This window comes from Halyomorpha halys, unplaced genomic scaffold, assembly GCF_000696795.3.
Source record: "Halyomorpha halys isolate HHAL.00 unplaced genomic scaffold, Hhal_1.1 Scaffold1008.1, whole genome shotgun sequence".
NCBI classification, from domain to species: Eukaryota; Metazoa; Arthropoda; class Insecta; order Hemiptera; family Pentatomidae; genus Halyomorpha; species Halyomorpha halys.
This window is the reverse complement of record NW_027110883.1, coordinates 176,093-190,801: the sequence shown is the minus strand read 5'-3', so window position 1 is coordinate 190,801 and position 14,709 is coordinate 176,093. Positions and strand designations below refer to the sequence as shown.

The following is a 14,709-nucleotide window of genomic DNA, read 5'->3' as shown; positions in this document are numbered from 1 at the left end:
TTTTTTTTTTTTTTTTTATTAAGTCTATTCTCACCGTCACCTAGCTGGTGCCGAAACCCAGGAACTTTAGATATTGGAGTAATTTTTGTTTTCAAGAAAAATTTTATATTGTTGTTTTCTTGTCTTCCTTTTTTTTTTCTACAATCATCTTTTTTTAATAATGGCTGCTAACGGGATAGTAAGACAAGCAGTGTTGAACCTGGAAGCTTTAAATCAAAATGGGGTCGAGAACCTCCCCCAGAACTTGCTCCAATACCGGAAGTCTCTCTAGTGGAGACCCACGTCACAACACTGGAGTGAATAAAAGCACGCACGGCCTCCACCTAAGACTTGAGGAAGGCCGTTCCTGACTTGGAACGGTTTACAGAGGAAACAAGAAAACTGAGCCACTTCAAAAAAGGGGGTGACCTGCTAATAAGCCGAACTGAAGCAACGTCTATCAAAAATCTACTCGATAGTAAAGATGCGGAGGAGTTAAAAGCAGCGGTCATCTGCAGAGTGAAGAGGAGCATCCTCATCAGATGCAGGCAGATGAAGAGACCCCTTGGAGAGTTATCAAGGAGAGATTAAAGAAGGCGATCAGAGGAGGGTGGTGGGCCTCAGAGGAAGAAATATTCATAATGATTAAAGACAAAGAAACCAAAACAGTCTAGTGGGCAGTATGCCGCGGAACTCCTGGCACGCTACTACAGAAATACTGATAAGCTAAGCGAGATGATAGAGACAATCCAGGTACAGGGTCGGATACAATTCCTATCGGCGAGAGGATCGCAAGTGTCATGGATGTGGCAAAGTTGGGCAACTGATGGCTCAATGTCCATAAGTGTATCATAGACAGGGATCAGGCCAGGTGAAACCAATGGAAGTAAATACCCAGATTCTGAGGCGAAGAAGAAGACCCCAGAGAAGTAACGAACCCCCCAGTGAGTCCACAGAATCATCAGAGACCTCAGAGATAGAGGTAGAAGGAAGGGACCCGGGACGAGACAGAAGAGAAGGAGGAATGTGTGGAGGTGAATCGGGGATGAAGGAAGGACCAGAGAAAAGATTTGAGATGCGTACTGGCAGAGAGGTGACTGCACATTGGTGAGCAGCTATGTGAGGAAAGGGAGTGGCGGTCTGCCTATCATTCGAATAAAAGGAGTCAGATGCTTCATGGACACTGGAAGATCTAACATCATCACACATCAGGAAGTGCTAGAGAAGGTGAATGGAAGATGAAGGTTGCTCCAGGTCCAGGCATCTCAATGCTACTTACTTACCCTGGATGGGCCCTGTAGTGTGGAAGCAGAGATTGGGTTGCGCAAGTGGGGAGTAAAAGGGGATAGTTTGATAGTCCATGTGGTAGAGAAGATGCCCCAAGAATACCAAGTGATTATAGGGTGTTGGTAGGTAGGTGTAGGTATTGTTGGGTAAGGTAGGTGCAAGAATAAGGAATATTGTAGATAATTGGAAAATTTGTATCGGAGGGAAAAGATTCAGCTGCCAACAGATTGTAGGGTGTGAAGGAGTACAAGTATGGGCAATTAAACAGGTGGAGGACTCGCGGGAAACAATCTTACTTGAGTATGATGATATTTTCTTCAAGGGAGGAGAGGTCCTTGGATTAATGGGTAAGACATTACACGAAATTCCCTTGAGGAAGGATAGAGTTACGTACATGAAGGAAAGAAGATAACCCACAGGCAGTCAAGAAGCACATTCGAGATGAGCTGGATAACCTCAAGAGATAATAGTTCTAAGTTATAAAGAGCAGGGCATACCGATGCACGTAGTGCAGAATACAAAGAGCCCAGCCGAAAACCCTTCTCATGGGTGACCACCAGGGTTCTAGATTCGAGCGTCCTTTTCTGCAGGTTGGTGTGGATCAAGTGAGTCCTATAATGATAAAGGCAACCCCGCGCCGAAAGATTGCTATCGACAAGGCCTACTGCTATATATTCGTGTGCCTGGCCACCAAAGCCACCCACTTAGAATTAGTTTCATCCCTGACCACTGATGCTTTCCCAGCCGCTTTGGACCATTTCGTGGGCCGAATGTGTTTACCTCAATGCATACATTCCGACGTCACCAACTTCGTTGGAGATTCTAAACTCTAAGAGTTCTACTCTTTCTTGAGAGCCAATGCTGACCGGTGGGTGGAGCATTTCTCTCCAAAAAATGTGGAATGGCGGTTTATCCCACCCCATGCTCCTAACTTAGGTGGATTGTGGGAGGCCGGGGTTAAGTTGGTGAAGACCCTACTTACTGATCTTCGAAGAGCTCAACACTGTGATGGTGCGAATTAAGGGCACGCTCAATTCCCGTCCTCTCTGTCTGATGCGGGACGACTCCAAAGATTTTGATTGCTTGTCACTGAGACACTTCTTGATTGGTGCTCCACTGGAGTGCATTTCTCTCAGCATTGAGGAATCTCCTTATCTCAACTTAGAGATAACAACCTCTAGGTGGCGTCTGGTGCAACAAAGCGTATCCCACATGTGGTCTCATTGGCAGCGGGATTATCTACATCAGCTCCAGCAACGAACCAAATGGACTAAGGATCATCCAGGAACGTCTGTTGGTGACCTCGTCGTCATGAAATATCAGTATTTCTATTATTAACGTTATCATTGCCTAAGGGCTTCCTTATCTGGAACCGGGTTATTTTATGGCAGACTGCGCCTTCCTGGTCTCTTTGTTTCTCTTGCTCGTTGCATTTTTCAATTAATAAATCTGGCAGAGCCAAATTTATGTGGGCGGTTAGATTTACATAATCCAAATTTTCCGGTTCTTTTTTTGAATTTGTATAAAGTCGGGGTCAGGGGTCTCATTTTTTGATGCCCCCCTTGCCACGGACACCGGAAGACCCCGAATATGCGAGCACGGATAGCATTGAGGCTTTCAAGGCATTGCATCTAGAAAACCCCTCAGAGTTCCTACCAGCAACATCAGCTCTACACTCGCTTGACAATGCGACACTTCGGTAATTCAAGATGACTCACTCTGGAGAAAGAGGGTTTCCCTTATGCGATGATGTAATTGGATACATCAGGTAACACTTGACTGCATTAAAGTTTTCGAAGAACAATGAAACTTGGCCTTCCCCTTGCACTATGTGTCTCGGAATAAGTATCCGAATAGGAACTCGAAAAGGTACAATGCAGTGGCTCTTCTTACGTTGGATGCTTCGATGAAGCACTATTCTCAGGGTCTGGTCTCAAGCTTTTCACCCCAGACTCAGCGCTCTCATATCAACATGCCTTCTCGTAGTATGAGGTTTTCATTGAACTCTTTTCAAATCCGCCCTCTTTGTAAAGAGAGACATGTGCTGCACGGCCAGAAATTTAAATCCATGCCGTCATAACAACGTCAAGGATTCGCACACGCCTGGAAGGGTTGTATCAATTGTCTGAAAGACAACCATTGGGTGAGGGATTGCCCTTCTAAGTATAACTGTCGATTCTATAACCAGAGGCATCGCAGGCTGGTTCACCATGCGGAGGAGGATCCCTGCCGCGGAAGTGATCAGTGCACTTGTGCTAGGACTACTCATGGACGCCTGTTGCCTTGCCGTGTGGTGTTAGACTGTGGGAGCCAAAGGACATTTGTCACTAAAAAATTAGCATCTTTGCTGGGTAAGCCAATCAGTCCTTGCTCTGGATCCGTTACCTGGCTTGGAGGCGGTTCATTAAATTGCCCTCTGGGATCGATCCCATGCAGCATCTTCCCATACCCGTCGGCTGAAGGGCTTGGCACTCAGTGTTTGGTACTGGACCAAATTTCATCTGATCTGCCAAGTTACCGTGTCAACAATGTGGATTTTCTTCCCCTTCGACAGGAATGGTTAGCAGATTAGCAGCCTCAACGACACTTTGCTGGCTGGCCCAAAACTTTAAAGAGATCTGCCGAATATTCTGACAACATTCAGGTTATATTATATTCCTTTGTGTGCAGACATAGTGAAAATGCACAGAAAAATTTTAATCCACCCTACTCAATGCAGTCTTCAGTATGTGTTTTGGAGAAAACATCCTTCTGACATGCTGGAAGTTTGAGCTTAACACATTGACCTACGGTGTTAAGTCCAGCCCCTTCCTCGCCATGCTCACCATTCAGGAATTAATTAAGGATGAAGGGGAAGCTTACCCATTAGCGACCAACTGGATTTAGACGTCAATGTACGTCAACGATATTGTCCCCGGAGCGGACTCACTTGAGGAGACTATGACTCTTCATCAGGAGCTATGCGAACTTCAAAGGAGGATTCACCCTTGGATAGTGGGCATCAACGCAGCCTGAACTTCTAATCTACAATTCTTATACTCTGTCCTAATTCTAACATTCCAATCACTCTAGACAGTTATTCATAACTTAGTCCATTACTTTCCATCAAGGAAATAACAGAATAAGTCAATTTACAATTCAAGTAATACAGGAAAACTAAAGGAGAGAACATGTTGAAAGAACTTTAGAACCATTAGAAAAAAACTAAATGTGATCTTGCTTATTAGTTTATTTTTAGCGCCACTAACACTTTCTACAATGGTAACAAACATTCAGATTTAAAATTAATTGGAAAGTATCAAAGGTCTTTTTAAACAGGGTGTTTCAGGGTTAAGTGGCCAACCTGAAAATATGAATTATGGACCTCAAAAATAGAATAAAAATTTCTCTGAAGGTATGTCTGCAAATGCTTTGTTCAGGAGATATTCACACCTGAAGATTTTCTTTGTTATGAATTATTTAGGTTATATGAAATAAATAAAAATTATTAGTTTGTTCCAACTACTTTATTAATTAAAGGTAAACATTAAATTCATATTATGTTCAAAATGATTTCCTTGAGCATTAAGACAGGCTCGGCATCTTTCATCAACAGCAGCAGAGGCTGAACAGCACTGGATAAGTGCTATTGTTTCACAAGATTCAATTATCCTTCTTCATAAGGAATTAAGATCATTGACCGGCCTTGCATAGACTTTTTTGTTTAATGTCACTCGAAACAAAAAAATCCAGTGGTGTCAGGTCTGGAGAGCGTGCAGGCCAATCTATTGATTGGGATAATTAACATTTAGCCATTGCTGTGGACCTCTACAGCTCTTGCTGCTGGACCGTAATGTGCAGGACAACCATTTAATTGAAGCCACGTGTCCCTTCCCTGTTGTAGTAATAATAATAATAATAATAATAATAATAGTAATAAGTCGAGAGCACAACAACAAGGCCACACTAAAAATAACCAACATAATGAACGGCGTGCTTTAGGAAAATATAGCTCTAATTAGTGGTCTTGAAGATATCCCTCATTGGCTATATATTGCTGCCAGGACAGTTGCACTCGAGCTAAGTATAAAAATGAAAGATAAAAGTAAAAATAAACTCCTAACAGAAGGCAGGGAAATGCCTCCATGGAAGAGAAGACTTCAAAGGAGAATTAATAACTTAAGGGAAAAAATTGGAGTCATCTCAAACTACATCCGGGACCCTCAAGCTGCAAGATCAAAGACAAAGAGGAAAATGGATGAAATCGTAATACAAAACTTGGGCAGCTTATTGGAAAGTGAATTAATTGATAGGCTGACTCTTTATCTAGACAACCAGAAACAAAGCTAGCTGTTTATGCAAACCATTTATGGAGATATAGCGAGGCAGCCTTGCGTAGAAAACAAAATCAGCAGTTCGAGCAGAATGAACGCCAGTTCTATAGAAAACTTCTGCAAAAAGAAAAAATATCGAGCAAATACCCTGATGATATTGAAGCTTACTGGAAAAGTGTGTGGGAAAAGCCGGGGGAATCACCTCGAGCGCTTCTGGATAGAAAAAGAAATGCAAAGTTTCCAGAATGTCTCTGATATGAATGAAGTGACAGTATCAGTGGAAGATGTTTCGGAAGCTGTCAGGAACATGAAAAATTGATGGGCGCCTGGACCTGATGGGATCCAAAATTATTGGATTAAAAGATTTAATTGCTTGCATGAGTTGCTAGCCAAAGGATACCAGGAAATACTTGATGACACACAAATGCCCCCCGAAGGTTTCTCTGATGGCATCACTTATATGCTTCCAAAGAAGAATGAATTAAACCTACGTCCGGAAGACTTCCGGCCAATAACGTGTTTAAATGGTTTATATAAAACTCTCACTTCTATCCTGGCGACCAAGATATATGAACACCTTGAAAATGAGAATATGATTCCCATAGAACAGCTAGGGTGCAAAAAGCGGGCTAGGGGTTGTAAGGAGCTCTTAGTTATAGATTCGTTCATTGCTGCACAAGTCTCGAAAAAACAGCGAAGTCTTTCTATGGCTTAGATTGATTATAAAAAGGCCTTTGACTCTGTTCCACACAGCTGGCTACTAAAAGTTTTAGATATATACAAGATTCAAACTAATGTAAGCAGACTCCTTTCAAACCTGATGGCAGAATGGAAAATTCTATAGCCAACTGAACGAAGCCTCTATAGACAAAGAGAGATCAGTTGAATGATTAAAAGCTGGAAGACTATTCTCTGAAACAGAGGGATTTGTGGTTGCTATTCAAGATCAAGTAATTGCCACGAGATCATATAGGAAGCATGTGTTAAAAGACGCAACAACACCAGATAAGTGTCGATTATGCTCAGTAACGCTTGAATCAATCCAACATACCACTGGAAGATGTGGAGTGCTGGCTGGTACTGAATATTTGAAAAGACACAACAATGTGGCCAAAATTTTGCATCAGGCTCTGGCTGTGAAGTACAACCTAATTGAAGATAAAAGCCCTTATTACAAGTACCATCCAAATAAACTCCTCCAAAAAGGTTCTCTCAGGCTATATTGGGATGAATCAATTATTACAGACCATATAGTACGCCATAATAAGCCAGACATCCTTCTTATAGAAAGAAAGTGGAACTTATTGATGTTCGGATCCCCAACGATTATAATATAAGCTCTACTGAGGGAGAAAAGCTGAGGAAATACCAGGAATTGGCGATAGAATTGAAAGAAATATATAAATTAGAAGGTGTTACCACTACTCCATTCATAATATCAACGGATGATCTCATACCAAAATCAACAGTGGCAGGCATGAATGGTTTGGGGGTGCCTATGGATGTGCTGAGAGGCTCAACAGTCAGTTCTCTTAGACACTGCACGTATAGTGCGAAAATTTTTAAATATTTGAAAAAAATAAATAAATAAATAAATCAACAAAAATATGAAGGTGGTTGGACTTCTAGGTCTCCCATCTCAGATACTCAACCCGCAATAGCAAGAACAACCGACTATAATAATAATCTTTATTTATTCTTGGATTGATCCCTTAAGGATGACATACAGGCGTCAGAATTAGGCTTTACAGCCTTAGAGTGAAATACAAAATAAGAATGAAATTATAAAACATAATAAAATAATGAATTTGAAAAGATTAAAATTAACAACAATAATTAACAGAATATATAAAATAAGAATAGAACAAAGAAAGTAAAACCATATGTCATATCATAAAACATAAGATGACAAACACTTCTGATAATAAATTATAGAAAACAAAAATGATAAAAATCAAATGTAATTAAACTAAAAATAATAAATGGAAAGGTACAATTTCTGCTAATATACATATTTACAAGAATAAACTAAATTGTGAAACATTAAGTACAGAAAATATATAAACTTTGTTTGAAACATTCAATTGTTATTCTTCTGGAATTGGGTGGACAGAAGGTGGTCGAAGATACGGAATTTGAAGGTTGGAAGGGTATTAGAACTACGAATGAAGGAGGGAATAGAATTCCATAGGGATGAGGAACGAATGAGGAAAGATCTACCAAAGGCTGCGGTTCGATAGGCATTATATAAAAGTCTGAAGGCCGTGAGCGGGTATTGCGAGACTGCACTGAGGATTTAAATTGAAGGATGTCAGAGATGTACGATGGACAACGGGATTGGATAACTTGGTAGAGGAAGGAAGCAAGAAAATATTTACGACAGAAGGAGGGGTAAAGCCACTTCAATGCTTCATAAAATCAGGTGACTAAGGCGCCCCTGGGGACTCCAAAGATGAATCGTACAAAGCAATTAATTAACCGTTATAATTTTGCTTCGAGATCCCCAGAGATACCCCCGTAAAACACACAGCAATAATCAAAGTGGGGGAATATTAAGGAAGTAACCAGGAGCCTACGGGTTTCAAAAGCAAGTAGGTGACGAAGATAATTTAAACGTTTTAGGGTGAAGAAGGTACGCTGGGAAATATCAGAGACGTGGCTTTTACAGGAGAGAGTTTGGTCTATAGTGACACCAAGGTTTTTAACATATGGATGGCATTGTATTGGATTGTTGTTTAGGAATAAGGTTGGAATATAAGGAATAGTTTTCTGGAGGTGATTGGATCCTGGATCTCCAGTTGTAGTGGAATATGCTCTACTGAATCATAGTAATCATTATTGAGAAATTCCAGAAACGTTCCCCCATTGAGTCGAGGAGGTAAGAAATGCGGACCTATTAAAATATTGTCTATTATCCCCAAACACACATTGGACTGAAACTGGTGCTGAAAATGATGCTCACGAATTTCATGGGGTTTTCCTGCGACCAGAGGTGATTATTTTTCTAATTGAAGATACCTTTTCTTGTTAAGGTAGCTTCATCTGTGCAGAGAATGTTTCCTGAAAATACTGGATTATGCTCAACTTAATTTAAGTACCAATCTGAAAAATGGTATCTTCGCCAAAAATCTTGCAGTAATAAATTTTGTACTAGATGATAATGATATATGAGTGAAGTCCATCTGCAATGAGAGTTCTCTGTACTCAAGTTGACGTAATATTTAATTCTACTCCAGCTCTTTGTACACTGCCAGATAGATTATCATCAAAATATTTTAATATGGTCGCACTTCTTTCTTCATTTTGTAAAGGGGCAAGGCAAAAATAAAATCAGTATGTGGTATTATAGCAAATGTACCAGCTTCTCTAAGACGTTGAAGCTTGAAGCTAAGATAGACATGTTTGGTAATCTATTCAGAAAATGCCTGTCATATTCACGACGGGCAGCATTAGCATTACCATTGCAAAAACCGTACACAAACACCATATCAGCATATTCACCATTAGTATAAATTGAAGGCATAATGACGAGTACTCTGTGAAAGCCTCTTACAAACTGATAAATGTTAATGATAGTTCCCCATGTTAATTCCAAATAGTATTAATCCTTATGTTGCCAATAGTTTTTATACAGTTAGCAATAAAATTCCATATTAGTATTCTATCTAATCCATCTCCTAAACAAAGCGTTTGTTAATCAATAAAGTAGTTAGAACAAATAAATAGGTTTTATTTATTTCATATAACATAAATAATTCATAACAATGAAAATCTTTAGGTGTGAATATCTCCTAAACAAAGTGTTTGCGGACATACCTTCAGAGAAATTTTTTCTTGTTTTGAGGTCCTTAGTTCATATTTTCAGTTTGGTCACTTAACCCTGAAACACTCTGTATATTATATATCTTATATATAACATAGTTAGCTAGCCAATAGTTTTAATCCCACCAGCATTGAGAGCATAAGTAATAATAAGGAGATAAGTAAACTGTAGCAGTTAACTAGAACAGCACATTAATTAGTTCATTAATCATTGTTTGCTAGGTTGCACGCAGACAAGCTTCATTGTGTTAGTAATATTTAAGAAAATTGTTCTTATGTAAATAATATTAATATTTGGACAGTTGATATGTTTTTCTTTAAATATGTAATTTATTACTTTTACTTACAATAAAGAGACAAAACAGATATTAACTGATCTACATAAAAAAGATTAAAGTAATAAAAATGCCTCTTAGCATAATTTTTATATATGAATGGTTCACCTTGGTAAATCGAGGGAAGAGAGAATAAGTCATTTTCTAATTTTTTTTCAAGATGATCATGGTAGTAGATCAGTTCATTCATGTAAATATATTTTGAAATATAGGGATTTTTCATTTATCCTTCTCCTAACCCTAAAAAAATAGATACAAAAATCTGTTATTTACCTGAATAGAGCTGCCAATTATCACTATGACTTTGCATGGTCAATGGCCCAAGAAAAAGAATCATAGTCAAAATGAGAGGAACTGTGCAGGCCATGAACAATCCTTCAATTCTGAAGCCAAGTAAATCCAACATGTTGTGCTAAAATATAAAATAAAATTTAACTGAGACAAGAGTTTGAGAAAGATTTCAATATTTTTTATGATAAATTGGGAGTAACATAAACCTTAAAGCATACATTGCTTTAATATAATATAATTATAATATTGCTTTAATATTAAAATAATGCTTCAAGTATAATTTGGACTTAATGGAGCCTAATTAAATGATTTAGTGTTTCTGGTCATAGGTCTTTTTTTTTTGTACATAATCACCAATTTGATTGATTTTAGACGAAGCTGTAACAGCTTTTACATGCTGATGACATACCAGTTGCCCGCTATATGTTCTTGAGAAAGTACTGAACCTCAATTTTAGGTAAAATTCAGTTTTTTAAGTAAAACCTCCACATCAGAAAAGAATCTTCTTTTGGCCAAATGTTCTAACTGGGTGCCAAGTCACTTAGAGGGAGAATAATCTTTAAGATTTCCTGAGGTCCCAGCAGGCATGAAGACAACCAACAAAACACCTTTTTGATACCAAAACACATGTAACGTGACTTAACCAACAGGCTATGTTGGTTCGAATTTTTGCATATGCCTGTTTCAACTTCTAGGCACCCTCCATACAGTCCAGAATTGGCACCTAGTAATTACAAGTTGAAAGGTGATTTAGCACCAACAAAAAAGTGTAAAATGAACTTTAACTCTTTTCCAAGGAAATGGTGGGAAACAAGTATGTCATCAGCAAATAAAGGCTGTTACAGCATCTTCGAAAATCGATCAAAGTGGTGATTACGTATAAAAAAAAAAAAATATTCATTTAAGTAATTGCTCTCGTAAATTAATATCTATTTAGTCAACAGAGGTCAGTATGTATTCTATTAAATTTCTCATGAGTTGCCCTTTCCATTAGAAACAGTCTTGTTTCTAAAGTCATAGAAACCTTCAAGAAACAGTTCAGGATGAGAGCCAAGTAGAGATAGTTAAAATAAGGGGGTTGGTAGGCAGAACATAGAGTCAATTTGATTTTCATATATGTTGCATGGTTTGTACCTCTCGTAAAAAAGCCAAATTTTCAAACACTAGTTCATTTTCCACCATCTGGCTTCCTTATGTCTGATCTGAGGCTTTGCTAAAGCAGGTAGCTAGGTTAGCTAAAACTGTTGAAGTTTATAATAAGTACTTTGGAATCCACTTGGATTAAAAGTACCACAGTCAACTTGGAATAAAACAAATATTTTTCCACTGCGATTCTTATTTTGTAGAATAACAAACAGATTGTTGATAAACTCTTTGAGTTTTCAAAATCACTTCAAAAAAGTATAAAATTAGAAGACAATCCTTATGTAAAAATAATAATACATCTTTTTTGTTAATTTTTAGTAGGTGTTTATATATTTTGATAGCTATTTATTTATTTATTGTTGTTTTAAAAATCTGGAGAAAACAAATAACTTCAATGGAGTTTTAATTGAATGCAGCAAAGTTGTGTGAGTGGACATATTTGATATTTTCAGTCAAAGCAACGAAGAAGCAGCATGTGAAAATTTTAGCTAAATCGGAATAACGAAAAAAGAGATAACAATTAAACATATATTATTTTTGTATTATCTTGCATTTTGATTAGTTCAGTATATTTTCCCAGGTAGCTAGGATTTACTGTTCACCATTTCTGCTTGCTTCGTCTGCATTGTAAGGAATATCCGTAAACCTAAGTTTGACGATATAAAACAAAAAATACATCTTATTGTTTGGTAATTTTGTCAACAAAAAAAATTAAATATGCTTATAATTACTTTAATTTATAAGATCATTGTTCAGAATGAAGAATTTTTCTACATAATACTTATTTCCAATTTTCGTTTTGTTTTTTTCTCTAACTATCAGAAAAATAATCTAAAACTACGTGCCAATTATAATGGTAAATTATGCTAAGTTTAGCAATGAAAGATTTTGACAGGAAAATCAAACTTTACCTAAAGAAAAAAATATGCCTGTTAATTTTAATTTTTAAAAATGTTGTATTTTTATTTAAGAGTTTCACCGATATTCCACTTAGGTATTAGCAAACAAATAAAAAATACCAAAAATGTGTGGAAATATATAGATCAAGCAAATTAACGCTGGAGGTTTCAGAGGATCAACATCAAAAGTAGTAGGGATTAGCTTCCACTTTCCCTGGCCTACCTAGCAACCATAAATATCAATTCTTTCATTGTTATATCATATTTTTCTCGTTACGACCATTCTATGCTACTGAAAATGAATCAGTTTGTACAGGCTTGTATATTGTTTAATTTTCTTGTGGTCAAGTCTCTATAAGCTCACTTTTTTTTATTTATGAATAACAAAGATATATTTTTTAAATGCCAAAATAATTACAAACAAATTAATGAACCAATTAGCGTGAATTCAATCAGGTTCTAGATGATAAATCTGTTAACAGATAGGAAATTTTTTATTCCCTCAATAAATAAGAAGAAAAATAAATTTGTCCCGAAAGTGCTGCCATCTCTTGAAATAAAATAAAAACTTACTAATATACTGCACAATTCCTGTTTCCCAAAATCTTAATTAGACATTGGGCGAGATGTATTGCTTTATAGGTATGGGATCTTTAAAACTATTTTTCCCTGATGGAAAAGACAATTTAAATATTCTCAAGCTAAAACGAATGTATCCTAGTGGGCTAAGCTATCTCTTAAAAGTTCTAGTAAATAGGTTCTGATCGCTGATAGAATTTCCTGCAATGAGCACCATGACTTGCAAGCTTACAAAGAACTAGAACCCTTGTCAAAAATACTGACAAGTTTTCTACATGTTATACCTCTCCGAACAACAATTTCTGATGAACTATGAACAGATGACAGTTGAAAAATTTAACTAAGTCTTCTAGTTATTCCCTATCCTTTCTAAATATTTATAATTTTTTACTTCAATTATCCTATATTAAAAAATTCCTAATCTGTCAGTACAGTTCAAATTTTTTTCTAGCATTTGACTTATTTCTGTCCATTTCCATCCTCTCTAATCAGTATCAAATATTAGAAGTTCAAACTTGAGGTTAATAAGCTTTTGGTGAGTCAAGGAATTTGAAGGAGTTGAAAATGAAAATTGTTATTAATACATCTAACTGAAATGTAAGAAACTGACTTCAAGTACCAAAATCTTCGATTTTTAAATAATTAACCAGAAAAATTGAAAAAGAAAAAATTAATTATAATAAAACTTTGACGTTAATTGAATTTAATGCATTGGGAAGTAGAAACTAACTGCAGCAATTGGCCGATTGAAGGTACTTATTGAGAAAGTCTTCTGATTTATTATCATTCTTAGGTAGTACATCTTTGCCATCGTTTAAGTTTGGTTTCTCATTAATTTCATCCGGTGTATTGCTGCAGGATGCTCCTTTACAATTATAACATATTGTAGAATATTTCATCCCTTGCTTCCTGCAACCTCTAGCATTTTGGCACTTCTTAAAATGTTGCACAGTGTAACATTAACTGTAGCTCTTCTGGCAATAGTTGTGTCATAATCCTCAGTAGTTTTTTATGTTACAATTTTGGAAACAACATTAAGGGAGTAAAATACTTAGTAAAAAAAATAATAATAATAACTTCACTTAACTAAAATTGTTGTGTTGAATTTTCTATTTGGTCTGAAAACAGTAAATAATATTTCATCCTCCACAATTCCGGTAAACAATATCATTATGTAATCCTTAACTGGAAAGGAATTCTGGCAAAGGAACTATTCAATAAATATCCGGCAGTCATTGTTATCTCTAGATATTCAACAAAATCCTGTGTCTACTAGATATGTTAGATATTGATTGGTAGAGCAGAATGAAACATCATTAAAGCTCTTTACCTGCTAGGAAACCTTCATAACTATAGACATAGTCTCAAACCATTTAACTATTAGCACTACAATGTCCAAATATATTATTTATTACACATAATACATTGTGAAAATAAGGTTTAAAAATCCAAAACGCAATTTTCTTTTTAAAAAAATGGCAATTCTTTGAACTCCCATATATTCGTATAATTTTATGTACTTTAATTTATAAATGAATATTACTCTCCAATAAATGCAATATTTTGGAGTAATTAGAGAAAACTGAAAACTTTGAGGTTTTCAAAAATTGGTGCATACTTAAATAAACTCTTTATACATGCAAATAAAGAGATTAAACTGTTTCTAGCTTTCTGAGAATTAATTAGGCTACACCCCCTTTTTCTATCCATGTTACCTGACCTGATAGGCTGAGTTAGTCGAAGTAGAGGAATTATAGAACATTTTGGGTTATAGAAAGAGGAATGGAAGATTAGAGCAGAGGAAGGTCCTATGCCTATTCTCATCTCAACATAAGTTGAGCTGGCAGTATAAGTTAAATGAAAATTTTCTAAATTAATATCAAAATAAAAGAATAGTACACAATTATTTAAAAACTTACTTTATTGACCATTTCAGGACTCCCAAAAAGATATATAATAATAGGTGAAATGAGAGCAGTCACAAAAACACTGAGAGAACGTTTCTTTATAATCGATGGATGGTTTCTAGAAAAAACAATCACTAAATATAATATATAT

At 36.5% G+C, this 14,709-nt stretch overlaps 1 protein-coding gene across 4 annotated transcripts in view; it reads right to left on the bottom strand.

Moving 5' to 3' along the window:
• The window catches only part of Sras (Ras converting CAAX endopeptidase Sras), a 98,306-nt gene that overhangs the window by 79,564 nt on the left and 4,033 nt on the right, over window positions 1-14,709 (bottom strand). For 3 of the 4 annotated variants that reach the window (XR_001344217.3, XM_067048952.1, XM_014431818.3), the window contains exons 2-3: window positions 14,571-14,676; window positions 10,010-10,148 (exon numbers count right to left, since the gene is read on the bottom strand). Coding sequence is in view for 3 of the 4 variants with exons in the window: in XM_067048952.1 (XP_066905053.1) it covers window positions 10,010-10,148; window positions 14,571-14,676 (245 nt within the window). In the remaining variant the exon portion in view is untranslated. The remainder of the gene's footprint in view (window positions 1-10,009; window positions 10,149-14,570; window positions 14,677-14,709) is intronic. The other variant, XM_014431819.2, reaches the window with a different exon arrangement.